At 45.9% G+C, this 24,368-nt stretch overlaps 1 protein-coding gene across 1 annotated transcript; it reads left to right on the top strand.

The window, feature by feature from the left end:
* Positions 1-6,447: 6,447 nt before the first annotated feature.
* On the top strand, positions 6,448-19,346 carry LOC121549416 (solute carrier family 22 member 14-like). Its single transcript, XM_045218306.1, has 5 exons — positions 6,448-7,014; positions 16,532-16,635; positions 17,303-17,457; positions 17,746-17,914; positions 19,168-19,346. The coding sequence occupies exons 1-5, from the start codon at positions 6,634-6,636 to the stop codon at positions 19,295-19,297; spliced, it is 939 nt and encodes a 312-aa protein (XP_045074241.1). The 5' UTR covers positions 6,448-6,633; the 3' UTR covers positions 19,298-19,346.
* Positions 19,347-24,368: the final 5,022 nt, after the last annotated feature.

Here is a 24,368-nt window from a genome sequence, read left to right on the forward strand (position 1 = left end):
CTGTCTAACCCTGCCATGGGTTTGTAGTACCTCATACAGCAGGTATTTTCTATAATGGTGCCGGAGGGGATGGCTGCCGTTTTACGGGCTCCTAACCAATTGTGCTGTTTTGTATGTTTTTTCACATTGTTTGTAACTTATTTTGTACATAATGTTGCTGCTACCGTCTCTTATAACCGAAAAGAGCTTCTGGACATCAGAACAGCAATTACTCACCTCGAAAGATGTTTTCTTTAATGAGTCCGATGCGAAGGATATACTGCTTCCCCGAGACCAGTCCCAAATCCCCGTCATTCACATTAAGAAAATACGGAAATACAGGGGGCGGAGATCAGGTTCAGTCAGGATCAGGATCAGATCAGGGGGCCTTGTGAGAATTTGTCAGTGAGTGGTTAACTCGCCTCTTTCATCCGTTCTATTGGCCAACGTGCAATCACTGGAGAATAAAATGGATGATCTCCGTTCGAGATTATCCTTCCAACGGGACATTAAAAACTGAAATACCTTATGTTTCACTGAGTCGTGGCTGAACGACGACACGGATACTATACGGTTGGCTGGGTTTTCCGTACATCAGCAGGACAGAACAGCTACGAGGGGTGGGGGTCTATTTGTAAATAACAGCTGGTGCGCAATGTCTAATATTAAGGAAGTCTCGAGGTATTGCTCGCCTGAGGTAGAGTATCTCATGATAAGCTGTAGACCACACTATCTACCAAGAGGGTTTTCATCTATACTTTTCGTAGCCATCTATTTACCGCCACAAACCAACGCTGGCACTAAGACCGCACTCAATGAGCTGTATAAGGCCATAAGCAAACATGAAAATGCTCATCCAGATGCGGCACTCCTAGTGACAGGGACTTTAATGCAGGCAAACTTAAATCTGTTTTACCTCATTTCTACCAGCATGTTACGTGTGCAACCAGAGGGAAAAAAACTCTAGACCACCTTTACTCCACACACAGAGACGCATACAAAGCTCTCTCTCGCCCTCCATTTGGCAAATCTGACCATAATTCTATCCTCCTGATTCCTGCTTACAAGCAAAAACTAATGCAGGAAGTACCAGTGACTCACTCAATATGGAAGTGGTCAGATGACACGGATGCTACGCTACAGGACTGTTTTGCTAGAACAGACTGGAATATATTCCGGGATTCATCCAATGGCATTGAGGAGTATACCACCTCAGTCACCGGCTTCATCAATAAGTGCATCGACAACGTCGTCCCCACAGTGACCGTATATACATATCCCAACCAGAAGCCATGGATTACAGGCAACATCTGCACCGAGCTAAAGGCTAGAGCTGCCGCTTTCAAGGAGCGAGACACTAATCAGGACGCTTATAAGAAAACCTGCCATGCCCTCAGATGAACCATCAAACAGGAAAAGCGTAAATGCAGGACTAAGACTGAATCCTTCTACACCGGCTCTGACGCTCGTCAGATGTGGCAGGGCTTGCAAACCATTATGGACTACAAAGGGAAACCCAGCCACGAGCTGCCCAGTGACACGAGCCTACCAGACGAGCTCAATTACTTTTATGTTCGCTTCGAGGCAAGAAACACTGAAGCATGCATGAGAGCACCAGCTGTTCCGGACGACTGTGTGATCACGCTCTCCGTAGCTGATGTGAGCAAGACCTTTAAAGAGGTCCACATTCACAAGGCCGTGGGGCCAGACGGATTACCAGGACGTGTACTCAGAGCGTGCGCTGACCAACTGGCAAGTGTCTTCACTGACATTTTCAACCTCTCCCTGACCGAGTCTGTAATACCTACATGTTTCAAGCAGACCACCATAGTCCTTGTGCCCAAGAAAGCGAAGGTAACCTGCCTAAATGACTACCGCCCTGTAGCACTCACAACCCACTCCAATTTGCACACCGCCCTAACAGATCCACAGATGACACAATCTCAATCGCACTCCTCACTGCCCTTTCCCACCTGGACGAAAGGAACACCTATGTGAGTACGCTGTTCATTGACTACAGCTCAGCGTTCAACACCATAGTGCCCACAAAGCTCATCACTAAGCTAAGGACCCTGGGACTAAACACCTCACTCTGCAACTGGATCTTGGACTTCCTGACTGGCTGCCCCCAGGTGGTAAGGGTAGGTAACAACACATCTGCCACGCTGATCCTCAACACGGGGGCCCTCCTGTACTCCCTGTTCACCCACGACTGCGTGGCCAAGCACGACTCCAACACCATCATTAATTTTGCTGACGACACAACAGTGGTAGGCCTGATCACCGACAATGATGAGACAGCCAATAGGGAGGAGGTCAGAGACCTGGCAATGTGGTGCCAGGACAACAACCTCTCCCTCAACATTAGCAAGACTAAGGAGCTGATCGTGGACTACAGGGAAAAAAAGAGGACTGAGCACGCCCCCATTCTCATCGACGGGGCTGTAGTGGAACAGGTTGAGAGCTTCAACTTCCTTGGTGTCCACATCACCAACAAACTATCATGGTCCAAACACACCAAGAGGGCAAAGCCCATTCCCCCTCAGGAGACTGAAAAGATTTGGCATGGGTCCTCAGATCTTCAAAAAGTTATACCACTGCACCATCGAGAGCATCCTGACCGGTTTCATCACCGCCTGGTATGGCAACTGCTCGGCATCCGACCGTAAGGTGCTACAGAGGGTAGTGCGTACGGCACTGTACATAACTGGGGCCAAGCTTCCTGCCATCCAGGTCCTATATACTAGGCGGTGTCAGAGGAACACAAATTGTCAAAGACTCCAGTCACCCAGTCCGTACAGCAAGCGGTACCGGAGTGCCACGTCTAGGTCCAAAAGGCTCCTTAACAGCTCCTACCCCACCCTACTGCTACTAGCTGTTTATTATCTATGCATAGTCATTTTACCCCTACCTACATGTAAAATTACCTCGACTAACCTGTACCCCCGCATATTGACTCGGTAACGGTACCAACCGTATATAGCAAAAAAAAAATATTTTAATTATTTTTACTTTAGTTTATTTAGTAAATATTTTCTTAACTCTATTTCTTGAACTGCATTGTTGGTTAAGGGCTTGTAAGTAAGCATTTCACGGTAAGGTTGTATTCAGCGCATGTGACAAATACAATTTGATTTGATTAGATTTTGTCTACTATGTGACCTAACGGACTGGAGACTCATCAACACTGCTCATGAATCAGAGCAAATAACTACTCTGTCTGGCTGTACTTCCTCCACCCACTGCTCATAAATCAGAACAAATAACTACTCTCTCTGGCTTTACTTCCTCCACCCACTTCAAAGCCAACAGTATGGCCATCAACACCCTCCTATCTTTCCAACACTTCTAGATCAACTACTGGAGGAAAGACCGCTGCTCATTCGCTTTCTGACACTGAGAGGGAAAGAGAGAGAGAGAGAAGGTGCTATCGGCAACCAGGAGAGTATTTAGGGAGAAAGGCAGGTGGATCAGGGCAGCCTGGGGACCTTTTGTCCCGACAGAGAAGTTTCAGAGAAAAGATCACCTTTCACCCCGGTGAGGAAAACACTACATGAACTAGACATTCGTTTCACTCTGGCTTTCCCTGCTACAATCTGCTTTACGTGGGACGGCACCAGACTGTGGTATTTGCTGTTGCTGTTGACCAATCAGAAGTCATCAAAGCGGCAATAGGCTACAGTCTGAGCCTCCATGTTAGAAGATATCCAATCAATGGAAGATGGAAGTAAAAGTTAAAGGAGAAGGACAGGCTACAATGACCAAGAGCCAGCAGGGAGAAGGACAGGCTACAACGACCAAGAGCCAGCAGGGAGAAGGACAGGCTACAACGACCAAGAGCCAGCAGGGAGAAGGACAGGCTACAACGACCAAGAGCCAGCAGGGAGAAGGACAGGCTACAACGACCAAGAGCCAACAGGTAGGCTGCTACTTTATATTGAGAATGAAGTTGTTGTTATTTGTAACTGTAGGATTAGAAAGCACTGCAGCCTCAGATATCCGAGCCAGCTAACGTTAGCTAGCTTAACTAGCTTCTCCCGGTTTGATGCAGTCAAGATAGGTACTAGATAATCATATTTGATGATAAATAACCTAGCTATGGCAGCTACAGTGCATTCGGAAAGTATTCAGACCCCTTGACTTTTTCCACATTTTGTTACATTACAGCCTTATTCTAAAGTGGATTAAATTGTTTATTTTCCCCCCTCATCAATCTACACCATACCCCATAATGACAAAGCAAAAACAGGTTTTTAGAGATGTTTACAAAAAATAAGTAAATTAATAAATTGATATTACATTTACATAAGTATTCAGACCTTTTACTCAGCTCTTTGTTGAAGCACCTTTGGCAGCGATTACAGCCTCAAGTCTTCTTGGGTATGACGCTACAAGCTTGGCACATCTGTATTTGGGGAGTTTCTCCCATTCTTCTCTGCAGATCCTCTCAAGCTATATCAGGTTGGATTGGGAGCGTTGCTGCACAGCTATTTTCAGGTCTCTCCAGAGATGTTCGATCAGATTCAAGTCTGCGCTCTGGCTGGGCCACTCAAGGACATTCAGAGGCTTGTCCTGAAGCCACACCTGCGTTGTCTTGGCTGTGTGCTTATTGTCGTTGTCCTGTTGGAAGGTGAACCTTCGCTCCAGTCTGAGGTCCTGAGCGCTCTGGAGCAGGTTTTCATCAAGGATCTCTCTGTACTTTGCTCCGTTCATCTTTGCCTCGATCCTGACTAGTCTCCCAGTCCCTGCCGCTGAAAAACATCCCCACAGCATGATGCTGCCACCACCATGCTTCACCGTAGGGACGGTGCCAGGTTTCCTCCAGACGTGACGCTTGGCATTCAGGCCAAAGAGTTCAATCTTGGTTTCATCAGACCAGAGAATCTTGTTTCTCATGGGTCTATACGGACCAGGTCTATATGGAACGGGTCTAGTTGTCCTCGCGTCCGTTCGGAAATGGTCTCTATATATTTTTTATTTATTTATGCATATAGGTTCCGGTTGGGAAAAGTCCCAGGTCCATTTCGGAATGGGTCCAAGACCTCTACTCTGACATCACCCACTAATGAAATGACCTTGAGCAGCATTTTCGGCAGTTATATGCAACAACAAAACATTACTTATGAAAAGCAATTTGATTACAAGCTGTACTTCATAGATAAGCCTCGCCGATACTACAGCTTAGCCTCAAAATACCTTACAAAATGCTCACTAAAAATACCTTACAAAATACTCACTAAAAATACCTTACAAATTACTCACTAAAAATACCTTACAAAATACTCACTAAAAACACCTTACAAAATACTCACTAAAAATACCTTACAAAATACTCACTAACAAACCTTACAAAATACTCACTAACAAACCTTACAAATGACTCACTAAAAATACTTTACAAATTACTCACTAACAAACCTTACAAATTACTCACTAACAAACCTTACAAATTACTCACTAACAAACCTTACAAATGACTCACTAAAAATACCTTACAAATTACTCACTAACAAACCTTACAAATTACTCACTAACAAACCTTACAAATGACTCACTAAAAATACCTTACAAATTACTCACTAACAAATCTTACAAATTACTCACTAAAAATACCTTACAAATTACTCACTAACAAACCTTACAAATGACTCACTAACAAACCTTACAAATGACTCACTAAAAATACTTTACAAATTACTCACTAACAAACCTTACAAATTACTCACTAACAAACCTTACAAATTACTCACTAAAAATACCTTACAAATTATTCACTAACAAACCTTACAAATTACTCACTAACAAACCTTACAAATTACTCACTAACAAACCTTACAAATTACTCAATAAAAATACCTTACAAAATACTCACTAACAAACCTTACAAATTACTCAATAAAAATACCTTACAAATTGCTCACTAACAAACCTTACAAATTACTCACTAACAAACCTTACAAATTACTCACTAAAAATACCTTACAAAACGAAAGTTATACATTATCTACACATCATTATGTAAGGAGAATTATCTACACATCATGAATTTAGGGTTAAACATTCAGCCCATAACAGGGCTCATACCCCCCCAGTCCCAGATGTATGTCCTTGTGGTTCCCATCCCGCCCAGTCCTAGAACATCCCAGTCCCAGATATATGTCCACATTGTTCCCTGCTCAGAGCAACAGGTCTAAAGTTCCATATGGCACGCGCGTTCTCTGTTCAGTACAAAGTCCCACTGACTTAGCTGAAGTAGGCAAAAAGAAGCACGAGGGGCATCTAAAAATGCATTTAACTAATGGAATAGACTGTTAAGGCACTAGATTATCAATTCACTTTAACTAATGGAATAGACTGTTAAGGCACTAGATTATCAATTCACTTTAACTAATTAAGTATTTTGTTGAGGCTTTGAATTTTACTTACGTTATTTCTTTTTCTAAAGGTTTGTAGAGTAAGGAATTATTTTACGCACGCAGATAACCAGATAACGCCTGAAAAGAATCATGTGAGTTGGTTGTGACAGATTAAACATTAATTTATCTAACCACTAATGATCTCCTGTCAATTGAAAGGTGTTTAGCCTACACTTGGCAAACAATCTCCTATCGAACACTTCCAGCCTGCGTGTTGCACCAACACCTGTGACTGAAGATGAGCTCCGGGTTCGGGCAGGTACTGACAGCGGTCGGGGAGTTTGGAACTTTCCAGAAGCGAATGTTGGCGGCGATATGCTTCCCGAACATCTTCAACGGGTTCCACATGTTCTGTCAGGTGTTTACAGGGATGAACTTCCCTCACCACTGTAACACCGACTGGATCAGGACGCAGGGACCCGACCTGACCAACGATAGACAGAAGAACCTCACCCTTCCTCCGCTTGAGGAGGGCCCTGGGTTCCAGTCCTGTAAGATGTACACTCCGGTGGATCTGGACTTGGAGACTATTGAAGAGTACGGGATAAACAGTACCATCTCCTGCAGGGATGGATGGAAGTATGAGGCTCCCCAAGGGACCACCAGCCTGGTGACTGAGGTAAGGTCATAGGGTAGAACAGGGTCTGTTTTTCTCTACACCTGTTTGAGACAGGCCGGTTAGTTGGGGCAGACAATGGGTCAGTGCCAATACTAAATATCTGTTGAGCCTGCAGTCTGATGCCTAGTTTGAATGAATCATAATGACGCCACACTCCCTCTCATTCCACTATCAGTGTGATCTGCCTCAGGTGAGAGCCAGTTGTGTGTGCTCCATGTTCCAGACTTTAACTTATGGAACATGTTTGTCTCTCCAACTGTACTGTAGGACAATGATCAAAATGTGCAACAGTAGAATAATGCTCCTTAACTTCTCTACTAGCCATCTATTGTAGAACTATCTCTCTCTTCTGATTACTCTATAATAATGTCTCTATTGAGGTTATGCTAATAGAATGATCATAGAAATGATATAGGACTTTGATGTGATTGAACCTGAACACTCTTTATGACAGAGTGACAGAGGACATACTGAGACTAACAGACAGTGAAATAGGACTGACAGACAGACAGACAGAGGACTGGCAGATTGACAGAGGACTGACAGACAGACAGACAGACAGTGAAATAGGACTGACAGACAGACAGAGGACTGACAGACAGACATACTGAGAACTGAGAACAGACCGACAGACGGAGGACTGACGGTGGAATGACAGAGGACTGACAGACAGACAGAGGACTGACAACAGACATACGGAGTGACAGAGGACAGAAAGACAGACAGGCAGCACTGGACTCAGTCAGCTGTTTCCATAACGATGTTAGACTTGGCAGCTGTTTCCATAATGATGTTAGACTTGGCAGCTGTTTCCATAATAATGTTAGACTTGGCAGCTGTTTCCATAATGATGTTAGACTTGGCAGCCAGCCATCCTGTCATACCTACAGTGGGGAGAACAAGTATTTGATACACTGACGATTTTGCATGTTTTCCTACTTACAAAGCATGTAGAGGTCTGTAATTTTTATCATAGGTACACTTCAACTGTGAGAGACGGAATCAAAAACAAAAATCCAGAAAATCACATTGTATGATTTTTAAGTAATACATTTGCATTTTATTGCATGACATAAGTATTTGATCACCTACCAACCAGTAAGAATTCCGGCTCTCACAGACCTGTTAGTTTTTCTTTAAGAAGCCCTCCTGTTCTCCACTCATTACCTGTATTAACTGCACCTGTTTGAACTCGATACCTGTATAAAAGACACCTGTCCACACACTCAATCAAACAGACTCCAACCTCTCCACAATGGCCAAAACCAGAGAGCTGTGTAAGGACATCAGGGATAAAATTGTAGACCTGCACAAGGCTGGGATGGGCTACAGGACAATAGGCAAGCAGCTTGGTGAGAAGGCAACAACTGTTGGCGCAATTATTAGAAAATGGAAGAAGTTCAAGATGACGGTCAATCACCCTCGGTCTGGGTCTCCATGCAAGATCTCACCTCGTGGGGCATCAATGATCATGAGGAAGGTGAGGGATCAGCCCAGAACTACACGGCAGAACCTGGTCAATGACCTGAAGAGAGCTGGGACCACAGTCTCAAAGAAAACCATTAGTAACGCACCACGCCGTCATGGATTAAAATCCTGCAGCGCACGCAAGGTCCCCCTGCTCAAGCCAGCGCATGTCCAGGCCCGTCTGAAGTTTTCCAATGACCATCTGGATGATCCAGAGGAGGAATGGGAGAAGGTCATGTGGTCTGATGAGACAAAAATAGAGCTTTTTGGTCTAAACTCCACTCGCCGTGTTTGGAGGAAGAAGAAGGATGAGTACAACCCCAAGAACACCATCCCAACCGTGAAGCATGGAGGTGGAAACATCATTCTTTGGGGATGCTTTTCTGCAAAGGGGACAGGACGACTGCACCGTATTGAGGGGAGGATGGATGGGGCCATGTATCGCGAGATCTTGGCCAACAACCTCCTTCCCTCAGTAAGAGCATTGAAGATGGGTCGTGGCTGGGTCTTCCAGCATGACAACGACCCGAAACACACATCCAGGGCAACTAAGGAGTGGCTCCGTAAGAAGCATCTCAAGGTCCTGGAGTGGCCTAGCCAGTCTCCAGACCTGAACCCAATAGAACATCTTTGGAGGGAGCTGAAAGTCCGTATTGCCCAGCGACAGCCCCGAAACCTGAAGGATCTAGAGAAGGTCTGTATGGAGGAGTGGGCCAAAATCCCTGCTGCAGTGTGTGCAAACCTGGTCAAGACCTACAGGAAACGTATGATCTCTGTAATTGCAAACAAAGGTTTCTGTACCAAATATTAAGTTCTGCTTTTCTGATGTATCAAATACTTATGTCATGCAATAAAATGCAAATTAATTACTTAAAAATCATACAATGTGATTTTCTGAATTTTTGTTTTAGATTCCGTCTCTCACAGTTGAAGTGTACCTATGATAAAAATTACAGACCTCTACATGCTTTGTAAGTAGGAAAACCTGCAAAATTGGCAGTGTATCAAATACTTGTTCTCCCCACTGTAAATCATCATCATAAATCATACTGTTCCTCCCATTCAGACTGTGGGGCTGTCTTGTCTTGTCCCTTATTCAATCAACACTGTATAGTTGTGTAATAACAGAACGACTGGGACAACATGTACTATCTAGACTACATGTACTATCTAGACTACATGTACTGTCTAGACTACATGTACTGTGTAGACCAGTGGAGGCTCCTCAGAGGAGGAAGGGGAGGACCATCCTCCTCAGGGAATTTCATTAAATAATATATTTTTTAAACATTTTAAAAGTTAGCCTTTTTAGATAAAACTATACTAAATAGAATCACGTCACCAAATAATTGATTAAAACACACTATTTTGCAAATAAGGTCTACAGTAGCCTCAACAGCACTAGCACCATGGTGTAGCCAGAGGACAGCTAGCTTCCATCCTCCTCTGGGTACATTGACTTCAATACAAAATCTAGGAGGCTCATGGTTCTCACCCCCTTCCATAGACTTACACAGTAATTATGACAACTTCCGGAGGACGTCCACCAGCCTACCAGAGCTCTTGCAGCATGAACTGACATGTTGTCCACCCAATCAAAGGATCAGATAATTAGTACTGAATGCATAAACTACAGCTAGCTAGCACTGTAGTGCATAAAATGTAGTGAGTAGTTGACTCAAAGAGAGAGAAAGACAATAGTTGAACAGTTTTGAACAAATTAATCTCTTCCAAAATGAAGGAGAAGCAAGAGAGAAATAGAGAGAAAGAGTTATTTTTTTCAGTTTCACTTACTTAGCTAACAAATGCAGCTAGCTAGGTCAGCCTACTGAAACACCCTGCTCAAACAGAGGGATGCTATGTTAGCTAGCTGGCTATGACTATCCAACACAACACTGGAACTCTTCCAAGTCAAGGTAAGCTTTTGGTTTTAATAATTTATTGTCACCGGGGCCTGCCAGTGTAACTGCTTACCTGACTGTACACTGTAATGTTACTGCATGATTGTAGCGGGTTTACTAACACGTTAGTTCTATTAGCTATGCTGACTAGGACGTTAATTTAGCTAATATGGCGACAACGATGTAGGCTGTGTGTAGCGGTTAGCGGTTATGATATGAAGGTTTGGCTTGGAAAGGTTTTTTCACCTGGTCACATACAGCTGATGTGTTGAAGTCCACAAGCGAAGGGAAGCGGTGAGAGGAGAAGAGCGCATAGATGCGAGAAGGAATACAACGTTGCTGCTATGAAAGTGAACTGTGTTTACGCGTGATCAGGGGTGTATTAATTCCGCTGATTCTGTTGAAAAACCTTTCTTAAACGGAAGCAAACTGAACAAAACGGGGATAAACATACCTGAATTTGTCCAATAGAAACTCTTGTTTGCAACTGTTGGACTAATGATTACACCCTATATCAGCTGGATGCAGGCAAGAGTGTGCAAGGCAGTATTGAATGTGTCACTGTCTGTCACCTCAAATGTTTCTCTCGACCTGTGTGCACCTACGTTGTAAACTTTCATTCATAGGCTAGGTTGTAACAACCTCATGATGTGTATAGGGAACATGTGAGTATCATGTAGTAGCCTAAACCTATCACTGTTACGTTGAACTGGGTGAATGGAAGATGAATGACAGTCATCCAACATGCTGCAATAGAAACAAGGCCATGCTCATGAACAACAAACGGCACTGACTACAACTGGTGTAGACTACATGTTATGAACAGAACAGATATGTCTCCATGAACAGAACAGATATGTCTCCACGAACAGAACAGATATGTCTCCACGAACAGAACAGATATGTCTCCACGAACAGAACAGATATGTCTCCACGAACAGAACAGATATGTCTCCACGAACAGAACAGAAATGTCTCCACGAACAGAACAGATATGTCTCCACGAACAGAACAGATACAGTACCAATCAAAAGTTTAGATACACCTACTCATTCCAGGGTTTTTCTTAATTTTTTACTATTTTCGACATTGTAGAATAATAGTGAAGACATCAAAACTATGAAATAACACATATGGAATCATGTAGTAACCAAAAAAGTGTTAAATAATTCAAAATTTATTTTATATTTGAGATTCTTCAAAGTAGCCACCCTTCGCCTTGTTGACAGCTTTGCACACTCTTGGCATTCTCTCAACCAGCTTTATGAGGTAGTCACCTGGAATGCATTTCAATTGACAGGTGTGCCTTGTTAAAAGTTAATTTGTGGAATTTATTTCCTTCTAAATGCGTTTGAGCAAATCAGTTGTGTTGTGACAAGGTAGGGGGGGTATACAGAAGATAGCCGGCCGTATTTGGTAAAAGACCAAGTCCATATTATGGCAAGAACAGCTCAAATAAACAAAGAGAAACGACAGTCCATTATTACTTCGAAGGTCAGTCAATCCAGAAAATGTCAAGAACTTTGAAAGTATCTTCAAGTGCAGTCGCAAAAACCATCAAGCGCTATGATTAAACTGGCTCTCATGAGGACCGCCACAGGAAAGGAAGACCCAGAGTTACCTCTGCTGCAGAGGATAAGTTCATTAGAGTTAACTGCACCTCAGATTGCAGCCCAAATAAATGCTTCACAGAGTTCAAGTAACAGACACATCTCAACATCAACTGTTCAGAGGAGACTGTGTGAATCAGGCCTTCATGGTCTAATTGCTGCAAAGAAACCACTACTAAAGGCCACCAATAATAAGAAGAGACTTGCTTGGGCCAAGAAACACGAGCAATGGACATTAGACCGGTGGAAATCTGTCCTTTGGTCTGATGAGTCCAAATTTGAGATATTTGGTTCCAACCGCCGTGTCTTTGTGAGACGCAGAGTAGGTGAACGGATGATCTCCACATGTGTGGTTCCCACCGTGAAGCATGGAGGAGGAGGTGTGATGGTGTGGTGGTGCTATGCTGGTTACACTGTATGTGATTTATTTAGAATTCAAGGCACACTCAACCAGCATAACTACCACAGCATTCTGCAGCGATACACCATCCCATCTGGTTTGCGCTTAGTGGGGCTATCATTTGTTTTTCAACAGGACAATGACCCAAAACACACCTCCAGGCTGGGTAAGAGCTATTTGACCAAGAAGGGTGATGGAGTGCTCCAACAGATGACCTGGCCTCCACAATCACCCGACCTCAACCCAATTGAGATGGTTTGGGATGAGTTGGACCACAGAGTGAAGGAAAAGCAGCCAACAAGTGCTCAGCATATGTGGGAACTTCTTCAAGACTGTTGGAAAAGCATTCCAGGTGAAGCTGGTTGAGAGAATGCCAAGAGTGTGCAAAGCTGTCATCAAGGCAAAGGGTGGCTACTTTGCTTAACACTTTTTTGGTTACTACATGATTCCGTATGTGTTATTTCATAGTTTTGATGTCTTCACTAATATTCTACAATGTAGAAAATATTTAAAATAAAGAAAAACCCCTGAGTAAGTAGGTGTGTCCAAACTTTTGACTGGTACTGTATGTCTCCAAGAACAGAACAGATTTTTATCAAAGAACATATATGTCTCCAAAAACAGAACAGAACTCTCCAAGAACAGAACAGATATTTATCAAAGAACAGATATGTCCACAAGAACAGAACAGATATTTATCAAAGAACAGATATGTCCACAAGAACAGAACAGATATTTATCAAAGAATGAATATGTCTGCAAGAACAGAACAGATATTTATCAAATAACAGAAATGTCTGCAAGAACAGAACAGGTATTTATCAAAGAACAGATTTCTCCAAGAACAGAACAGATATTTATCAAAGAACTGATATGTCCGCAAGAACAGAACAGATATTTATCAAAGAACAGATGTCTCTAGGATTAGAACAGATATTTATCAAAGAACAGATGTCTGCAAGAACAGAACAGATATTTATCAAAGAACAGATGTCTCCAAGAACAGAACAGATATTTATCAAATAACAGATATGTCTGCAAGAACAGAACAGATAATTATCAAAGAACATATATGTCTCCAACAACAGAACATATATTTATCAAAGAACAGATATGTCTGCAAGAACAGAACAGATATTTATCAAAAAACATATATGTCTCCAAGAACGGAACAGATATTTATCAAAGAACAGATATGTCTGCAAGAACAGAACAGATATTTATCAAAGAACAGATATGTCTCCAAGAACAGAACATATATTTTTCAAAGAACAGATATGTCTGGAAGAACAGAACAGATATTTATCAAAGAACAGATGTCTCCAAGAACAGAACAGATATTTATCAAATAACAGATATGTCTGCAAGAACAGAACAGATAATTATCAAAGAACATATATGTCTCCAACAACAGAACATATATTTATCAAAGAACAGATATGTCTGCAAGAACAGAACAGATATTTATCAAAAAACATATATGTCTCCAAGAACGGAACAGATATTTATCAAAGAACAGATATGTCTGCAAGAACAGAACAGATATTTATCAAAGAACAGATATGTCTCCAAGAACAGAACATATATTTTTCAAAGAACAGATATGTCTGGAAGAACAGAACAGATATTTATCAAAGAACAGATATGTCTCCAAGAACAGAACAGATATTTATCAAAGAACAGATATGTCTGGAAGAACAGAACAGATATTTATCAAATAACAGATATGTCTGCAAGAACAGAACAGATATTTATCAAAGAACAGATATGTCTGCAAGAACAGAACAGATATTTATCAAATTACAGATATGTCTGCAAGAACAGAACAGATATTTATCAAAGAACAGATATGTCTGCAAGAACAGAACAGATATTTATCAAATTACAGATATGTCGCCAAGAACAGAACAGATATATATCAAAGAACAGATGTCTGCAAGAACAGAACAGATATTTATCAAAGAACAGATATGTCTCCAAGAACGGAACAGATATTTATCAAAGATCAGATATGTCTGCAAGAACAGAACAGATATTTATCAAAGAACAGATATGTCTCAAAGAACAAAACAGATATTTATCAAAGAACAGATATGTCTGCAATAACAGTGTCACGATCGTCAGGGAGAGACCAAGGCGCAGCGTTGAAGGTGAACATATTATTTATTATACTGATCACACGATCAAAAACAACAGACGATAACGTGATGTCTACGGTTTAACACAAACCAAATAAGTACAAGAAACCACAAACACAAAGTGAAAGACAGACAGTTAAATATGGCTCCCAATCAGAGACAACCAGCTGACACTCGTTGCCTCTGATTGGGAGTCACTCAGGCCAACATAGAAATACAAACATAGAATTACACACCTGGCTCAACATAACAGTGTCCCCAGAGCCAGGGCGTGACAGTACCCCCTAAAGGCGCGGACTCGACCGCGCCAACTAAACTACCACAGGGGAGGGACCGGGTGGGCACTCCGCCTTGGCGGCGGATCCGGCTCGGGCCTGATCCCCACTCCCTCTCCAACCCCCAAAGTACCCCTGGTCCGGTCTGGCCCCGCTGGCCGGAGCTGGACTGCACACTGATGGAGCGGATTGCTCTAGCTCCGGCGTAACGCATCTGACCGGTGCCGGACCAGGCACCAGTGGAACAAGCACGGGCCGTGCCGGACCGACGACGTACACCACTGGCTTGGTGTGGGGAACAGGCACGGGCCGTGCTGGACTGACGACGCACACCACTGGCTTGGTGTGGGGAGCAGGAGCGGGCCGGACAGGGCTGACGATACGCACCACAGACTTGGTGCGGCGAGCAGGAATGGGCCGGACTGGGCTGGCGACGCGCACCACAGACTCGGTGCGGAGAGCAGGAACGGGCCGGACTGGGCTGGCGACGCGCACCACAGACTTGGTGCGGAGAGCAGGAACGGGCCGGACAGGGCTGACGAAACGCACCACAGACTTGGTGCGGGGAGCAGGAACGGGCCGAACAGGGCTGACGAAACGCACCACTGACTTGGTGTGGGGAGCAGGAATGGGCCGGGCCGAGCTGGCGATGCGCACCGTAGACTTGGTGCGAGTGGCAGGAACAGGCCGGACCGTACTGGGGACACACACCACTGGCCCTACACCGGGATCTGGAACGGGCCGGACCGGACTGGTAACACACCCCAGTACCTCTCGCCGTGCCTCTACATCTTCCACCCCCTCTTCGACCAGTGGCCCCCGTAACCTGGCGGCCTCCTCTGCCAATCCGCTGGGCCGCTCTGCCGCGGTCTCCTGCTGGCCCGTCGTCCACGGCGTTAGCCCCCCTAAAAATTTCTGGGCTTCACTCCTACCCGTGGCCAAGGTCTCTCATGTCCCCGCCAGCCGTTCGCCCCTTCTGCCACAATGTCAAGCCCCTCTCCTCCTCATCCGGCTTGACCCAGTCGAGGAGGCGAAGGAGATCTGTTAGAGATCTCCTGGCGATGGCTCCTAGACACGCTGCTTGGTCACATCTTGGTGGTTTCTTCTGTCACGATCGTCAGGGAGAGACCAAGGCGCAGCGTTGAAGGTGAACATAATATTTATTATACTGATCACACGATCAAAAACAACAGACGATAACGTGATGTCTACGGTTTAACACAAACCAAATAAGAACAAGAAACCACAAACACAAAGTGAAAGACAGACAGTTAAATATGGCTCCCAATCAGAGACAACCAGCTGACACTCGTTGCCTCTGATTGGGAGTCACTCAGGCCAACATAGAAATACAAACATAGAATTACACACCCTGGCTCAACATAACAGTGTCCCCAGAGCCAGGGCGTGACAAACAGAACAGATATATATCAAATAACAGATATGTCTCCAAAAATGGAACAGATATTTATCAAAGAACAAATATGTCTGCAATAACAGAACAGATATTTATCAAATAACAGATATGTCTCCAATGTATTGTTGCCACGTTCAACCTATTTTCTCTGTTTGCAGCACGTCCTTATTATGCTATCTTTATTATGGTTCTCCCCTCCTCCTCTCCTCCCTTCCTCCTCCCCTCCTCCTCTCCCCCCTTCCTCCTCCCCTCCTCCTCTCCTCCCTTCCTCCTCCCCTCCTCCTCCCCTCCTCCTCCCATCCTCTTCAGTTCAACCTGGTGTGTGCCAACAGTGGTCTGAATGAGGCGTCCCAGTCCATCTACATGGCAGGGCTCCTGATTGGTGCTCTGGTGTTTGGGCCAATGGCAGACAGGTATGGACTCATCCAGTGTTTCCCCTAGGTTTCTTTTCAGCAGTGGTGGCAAGGGTAGAAGGGTCTCCTCCTCCCTCCCCTCCCTTTCCTCTCCCCTCCCTCCTCACCTCTCCTTCTCCTCCCTCCCTCTCCCCTCCCCTCCTCACCTCTCCTTTCTCCTCCCTCCCTCTCCTCCTCCCTCCCCTCCCTCTCCTCTCCCCTCTCCTCCTCACCTCTCCTTTCTCCTCCCTCCCTCTCCTCCTCCCTCCCCTTCCTCTCCTCTCCCCTCTCCTCCTCCCCTCTCCCCTCCCTCCCCTCCCTCCTCCCTCTCTCCCCCTCATCTCACCTCTCCTCTCCCCTCCTCCTCCTCCTCCCTCCTCCCTCCCCTCCCTCCCCCCCTCTCCCTCTCCCTCCCTCCTCCTCCCTCCTCCTCCCCTCCTTCCTCCTCCTCCTCCTCTCCCTCACTCTCCCTCCCCTCCTCCCTCCCCTCCTCCTCCCTCTCCTCCTCCCTCTCCTCCCCTCCCTCCCTCTCCTCTCCCCTCCCCATCACATCACCTCTCCCTCCTCCTCCCTCCCTCCCTCCTCCCTCCTCCCTCCCTTTCCTCTCCCCCTCCCTCCTCACCTCTCCTTCTCCTCCCTCCCTCTCCCCTCCCCTCCTCACCTCTTCTTTTTCCTCTCTGCTCCTCAGGTATGGTAGGCGTTTTGTGGTCCTCCTCTCTCTACTCATCCAGCTGTTGTTCGGCGTGGGAGCAGCCTTCTCTCCCAACATCTATGTTTACATAGCCTTCAGATTCATGGTCGGCACCACCATCTCAGGCATCGCTATAAACACCTATGTTTTAGGTGGGTACACTGCGATGTTATACGATATAACTTCCTTTTCACTTAGTGAAAACTGAAACTCTCACCTTTCTTGTATCAAATGCAAGGTACAGTTGTTTACTTCCCAGAAATAAGCTGTGTTAGAGCTGGGCTGGAACAAAATCCTGCAACCAGCAGCCCTCTGGGACCCAAGTTGGCCAATACCATACTAGATATTTGACATGGCCGTCAGACTCCTCTGTCATGTACTGTATGTGTTTCCATCCTCCAGGTAACAACCTCTGACCTCTAACCCCTTGATCTAACCAGGTGCTGAGTGGACAGGTAATAACAGGAGGGCTCTGTTCACCATCTTCTCCCACTGTTTCTATGCCATCGGTCTGATGCTGATGTCTGGGATCGCCTACGGGGTCAGAGACTGGAGGATCCTACAGCTGGTCCTCTCCAGCCCTGTCCTGTTCCTCGGGGTATTCTACTGGTACGTTCTGAACCCTGACCTGTCAGTCTGTCAGCTGGTCCTCTCCAGCCCTGTCCTGTTCCTCGGGGTATTCTACTGGTACGTTCTGAACCCTGACCTGTCAGTCTGTCAGCTGGTCCTCTCCAGCCCTGTCTTGTTCCTCTGGGTATTCTATTCAAACATACGGACCCCTGACCTCTAACCTGTCAGTCTGTCAGCTGGTCCTCCGCAGCCCTGTCCTGCTGCTGGGGGTATTCTACTGGTACGTCCTGAACCCTAACCTGTCAGTCTGCCAGCTGGTCCTCCGCAGCCCTGTCCTGCTGCTGGGGGTATTCTACTGGTACGTTCTGAACCCTGACCTGTCAGTCTGTCAGCTGGTCCTCCGCAGCCCTGTCCTGCTGCTGGGGGTATTCTACTGGTACGTTCTGAACCCTAACCTGTCAGTCTGTCAGCTGGTCCTCCGCAGCCCTGTCCTGCTGCTGGGGGTATTCTACTGGTACGTTCTGAACCCTAACCTGTCAGTCTGTCAGCTGGTCCTCCGCAGCCCTGTCCTGCTGCTGGGGGTATTCTACTGGTACGTTCTGAACCCTAACCTGTCAGTCTGCCAGCTGGTCCTCCGCAGCCCTGTCCTGCTGCTGGGGGTATTCTACTGGTACGTTCTGAACCCTGACCTGTCAGTCTGTCAGCTGGTCCTCCGCAGCCCTGTCCTGCTGCTGGGGGTATTCTACTGGTACGTTCTGAACCCTGACCTGTCAGTCTGTCAGCTGGTCCTCCGCAGCCCTGTCCTGCTGCTGGGGGTATTCTACTGGTACGTTCTGAACCCTAACCTGTCAGTCTGCCCAGCTGGTCCTCCGCAGCCCTGTCCTGCTGCTGGGGGTATTCTACTAGTGCGTTCTGAACCCTGACCTGTCAGTCTGTCAGCTGGTCCTCCGCAGCCCTGTCCTGCTGCTGGGGGTATTCTACTGGTACGTTCTGAACCCTGACCTGTCAGTCTGTCAGCTGGTCCTCCGCAGCCCTGTCCTGCTGCTGGGGGTATTCTACTGGTACGTCTCTAACCTCTAACCCCGTCAGTCTGCCAGCTGGTGCAGAGGTGTGGTTTTAGAGCAGCCTACTCCACCCATCTCTTTTTTAGACCCATCCTTGACTCCCCATCCCTGTACTTGCTGGACCCATCCTTGACTCCCCATCCCTGTACTTGCTGGACCCATCCTTGACTCCCCATCCCTGTACTTGCTGGACCCATCCTTGACTCCCCATCCCTGATCGTCTGGTAGGATCCTCCCAGAGTCAGCACGGTGGCTGATGACCCAGGGCCGACAGGAGGAGGCTCGTCAGGAGATCCGCAGAGCAGCCAGAATCAACGGGAGGGAGGTCCCTGAAGCCCTGCTGGACCAGGTTAGTTAAACCGTCAACACTATCATCCTAACATCCAGCAGGTTATCATCACTATCATCCTAACATCCAGCAGGTTATCATCACTATCATCCTAACATCCAGCAGGTTATCATCATAATCATCCTAACATCCAGCAGGTTACTAGAAGACTACATTAAGTACAGTGGGGGAAAAAAGTATTTAGTCAGCCACTTTTTGTGCAAGTTCTCCCACTTAAAAAGGTACACGTCAACTATGACAGACAAATTGAGGAAAAAAATTCCAGAAAATCACATTGTAGGATTTTTTATGAATTTATTTGCAAATTATGGTGGAAAATTAGTATTTGGTCACCTACAAACAAGCAAGATTTCTGGCTCTCACAGACCTGTAACTTCTTCTTTAAGAGGCTCCTCTGTCCTCCACTCGTTACCTGTATTAATGGCACCTGTTTGAACCAAAGAGCTGTCAAAGGACACCAGAAACAAAATTGTAGACCTGCACCAGGCTGGGAAGACTGAATCTGCAATAGGTAAGCAGCTTGGTTTGAAGAAATCAACTGTGGGAGCAATTATTAGGAAATGGAAGACATACAAGACCACTGATAATCTCCCTCGATCTGGGGCTCCACGCAAGATCTCACCCCGTGGGGTCAAAATGATCACAAGAACGGTGAGCAAAAATCCCAGAACCACACGGGGGGACCTAGTGAATGACCTGCAGAGAGCCGGGACCAAAGTAACAAAGCCTACCATCAGTAATACACTACGCTGCCAGGGACTCAAATCCTGCAGTGCCAGACGTGTCCCCCTGCTTAAGCCAGTACATGTCCAGGCCCGTCTGAAGTTTGCTAGAGTGCATTTGGATGATCCAGAAGAGGATTGGGAGAATGTCATATGGTCAGATGAAACCAAAATAGAACTTTTTGGTAAAAACTCAACTCGTCGTGTTTGGAGGACAAAGAATGCTGAGTTGCATCCAAAGAACACCATACCTACTGCGAAGCATGGGGGTGGAAACATCATGCTTTGGGGCTGTTTTTTCTGCAAAGGGACCAGGACGACTGATCTGTGTAAAGGAAATAATGAATGGGGCCATGTTTTGTGAGATTTTGAGTGAAAAACCTCCTTCCATCAGCAAGGGCATTGAAGATGAAACGTGGCTGGGTCTTTCAGCATGACAATGATCCCAAACACACCGCCGGGCAACGAAGGAGTGGCTTCGTAAGAAGCATTTCAAGGTCCTGGAGTGGCCTAGCCAGTCTCCAGATCTCAACCCCATAGAAAATCTTTGGAGGGAGTTGAAAGTCCGTGTTGCCCAGCGACAGCCCCAAAACATCACTGCTCTAGAGGAGATCTGCATGGAGGAATGGGCCAAAATACCATCAACAGTGTGTGAAAACCTTATGAAGACCTACAGAAAACGTTTGACCTGTGTCAATGCCAACAAAGGGTATATACCAAAGTATTGAGAAACGTTTGTTATTGACCAAATGCTTATTTTCCACCATAATTTGCAAATAAATTCATTAAAAATCCTACAATGTGATTTTCTGGAAAAATTTTTCTCATTTTCTCTGTCATAGTTGACGTGTACCTATGATGAAAATTACAGGCCTCTCTCATCTTTTTAAGTGGGAGAACTTGCACAATTGGTGGCTGACTAAATACTTTTTCCCCACTGTACACCAAACATTAGGAACACCTTCCTAATAGTGTGTAGCCTTCTGACGTCACGTTTCGTTGCCGTTTGTTGTTTTGTATGTTTATTCAGTTTAATAAACATGTAGGCATTTCACGCTGAGCCTTGGTCTGACCCGTTCTTCAACGACGTGACACAAGGCTTAAAAATCCTTCTTTAACCTGTCTCCTCCCCTCATCTACACTGATTGAAGTGGATTTAACAAGTGACATCAATAAGGGATCATAGCTTTCAGCTGGATTCACCTGGTCAGTCTACAGTATGTTATGGAAAGAGCAGGTGTTCGTAATGTAGAGGCAGTGTATAGTTGGCAGTCTGGATGGGTCTAGAACACCATTAAAAACAAAACGTTTTAAGTGAGAATAGGCATTGGTCTGAAGCCGAAAAATAAGGGAAATTCACATGAGCACCACAATGCCTACTCCACCCATGCTCTACCAAGGTTTTCCAGCACACAGCTTTGACCTACTACAGTAGCTATGTTGGTATTGTACTTCAAACTATGTGTCGGCAGGTTGCTTAGGAATCAAACCTTCTCTACTGTATCTCCTCCTCCTCCTAACTCTGCTGTTTCTCCTCCTCCTCCTAACTCTGCTGTATCTCCTCCTCCTCCTAACTCTGCTGTATATCCTCCTCCTAACTCTACTGTATCTCCTCCTCCTAACTCTGCTGTATCTCCTCCTCCTAACTCTGCTGTATCTCCTCCTCCTAACTCTGCTGTATCTCTCCTCCTCCTAACTCTGCTGTATCTCCTCCTCCTAACTCTGCTGTATCTCCTCCTCCTCCTAACTCTGCTGTACCTCCTCCTCCTAACTCTGCTGTATCTCCTCCTCCTAACTCTGCTGTATCTCCTCCTCCTCCTAACTCTGCTGTATCTCCTCCTCCTAACTCTGCTGTATCTCCTCCTCCTCCTAACTCTGCTGTATCTCCTCCTCCTAACTCTGCTGTATTCTCCTCCTCCTAACTCTGCTGTATCTCCTCCTCCTAACTCTACTGTATCTCCTCCTCCTCCTAACTCTGCTGTACCTCCTCCTCCTCCTAACTCTGCTGTATCTCCTCCTCCTCCTAACTCTACTGTATCTCCTCCTCCTCCTAACTCTGCTGTACCTCCTCCTAACTCTGCTGAATCTCCTCCTCCTAACTCTACTGTATCTCCTCCTCCTCCTAACTCTACTGTATCTCCTCCTCCTCATAACTCTGCTGTATCTCCTCCTCCTAACTCTACTGAATCTCCTCCTCCTAACTCTGCTGTATCTCCTCCTCCTCCTAACTCTACTGAATCTCCTCCTCCTAACTCTGCTGTATCTCCTCCTCCTAACTCTACTGTACCTCCTCCTCCTAACTCTGCTGTATATCCTCCTCCTAACTCTGCTGTATCTCCTCCTCCTAACTCTACTGTACCTCCTCCTCCTCCTAACTCTACTGTATCTCCTCCTCCTCCTAAATCTACTGTATTTCCTCCTCCTCCTAACTCTGCTGTATCTCCTCCTCCTCCTAACTCTACTGAATCTCCTCCTCCTAACTCTGCTGTATCTCCTCCTAACTCTCTGTACTCCTTCTAACCATTGTATCCTCCTCCTAACTCTGCTGTATCTCCTCCTAACCTGCTCTCCTAATCTCTTCCTAACTCTACTGTATCTCCTTCTCCTCTAACTCTATGTTCTCCTTCTCCTCTCTAACTCTGCTGTATTCCTCCTCCATCCTCCAATGCTTAACTCTCAATCTACTGTATTTCCTCCTTCTAACTGCTGTATCTCTCCTCTCTAACTCTCTGCTGTATTCTCCTTCCAAACTCTACTGAACTCCTCCTAATCTCTGCTGTATCTCACTCCTCCTCAACTCTACTGTATCTCCTCCTCTAACTCATAGCTCTTCTGATCTCTAACTCTACTGTACTCCTCCTGTCCTAACTCTCTGTATCTCCTCCTCCATCCTTGAACTTTTCCTACCGTGTATCTCCTCCTCCTAACTCTGCTGCATCTCCTCCTCCTAACTCTACTGTATCTCCTCCTCCTCCTAACTCTGCTGTACTCCTCCTCCTCCTAAATCTGCTGTATCTCCTCCTCCTAACTCTGCTGTATCCTCCTCCTCCTAACTCACTGTATCTCCTCCTAACTCTGCTGTATCTCCTCCTCCTCCTAACTCTGCTGTATCTCCTCCTCCTAACTCTGCTGTATCTCCTCCTCCTAACTCTGCTGTATCTCCTCCTAACTCTGCTGTATTCTCCTCCTCCTAACTCTACTGTATCTCCTCCTCCTAACTCTACTGAATCTCCTCCTCCTAACTCTGCTGTATCTCCTCCTCCTAACTCTGCTGTATCTCCTCCTCCTAACTCTGCTGTATCTCCTCCTCCTCCTAACTCTGCTGTATCTCCTCCTCCTAACTCTGCTGTATCTCCTCCTCCTAACTCTGCTGTATCTCCTCCTCCTAACCTCTGTAACTCTCCTCCTATCCTCCTCCTAACTCTACTGTATCTCCTCCTCCTAACTCTGCTGTATCTCCTCCTCCTCCTAACTCTGCTGTATCTCCTCCTCCTAACTCTGCTGTATCTCCTCCTCCTCCTAACTCTGCTGTATCTCCTCCTCCTAACTCTACTGTATCTCCTCCTCCTAACTCTGCTGTATCCCTCTCCTCCTAACTCTGCTGTATCTCCTCCTCCTAACTCTGCTGTATCTCCTCCTCCTAACTCTGCTGTACCTCCTCCTAACTCTGCTGTATCTCCTCCTCCTAACTCTGCTGTATCTCCTCCTCCTCCTAACTCTGCTGTATCTCCTCCTCCTAACTCTACTGTATCTCCTCCTCCTAACTCTGCTGTATCTCCTCCTCCTAACTCTGCTGTACCTCCTCCTCCTAACTCTACTGTATCTCCTCCTCCTCCTAACTCTGCTGTATCTCCTCCTCCTAACTCTGCTGTATCTCCTCCTCCTAACCTACTCCTCCTCCTAACTCTGCTGTATCTCCTCCTCCCTAACTCTGCTGTATCTCCTCCTCCTCCTAACTCTGCTGTCTCCTCCTCCTAACTCTGCATGTACTCCTCCTCCTAACTCTGCTGTATCTCCTCCTCCCTCCTAACTCTGCTGTATCTCCTTCCCCTCCTAACTCTGTTGTATCTCCTCCTCCTCCTAACTCTGCTGTATCTCCTCCTCCCAACTCTACTGTATTCCTCCTAACTCTGCTGTATCTCCTCCTCCTCCTAACTCTGCTGTATTCTCCTCCTCCTAACTCTGCTGTATCTCCTCCTCCTCCTAACTCTACTGTATCTCCTCCTCCTAACTCTGCTGTATCTCCTCCTCCTAACTCTGCTGTATCTCCTCCTCCTAACTCTACTGTATCTCCTCCTCCTCCTAACTCTGCTGTATCTCCTCCTCCTAACTCTACTGTATCTCCTCCTCCTAACTCT

This window comes from Coregonus clupeaformis, unplaced genomic scaffold (genome assembly GCF_020615455.1).
Source record: "Coregonus clupeaformis isolate EN_2021a unplaced genomic scaffold, ASM2061545v1 scaf1493, whole genome shotgun sequence".
NCBI classification, from domain to species: Eukaryota; Metazoa; Chordata; class Actinopteri; order Salmoniformes; family Salmonidae; genus Coregonus; species Coregonus clupeaformis.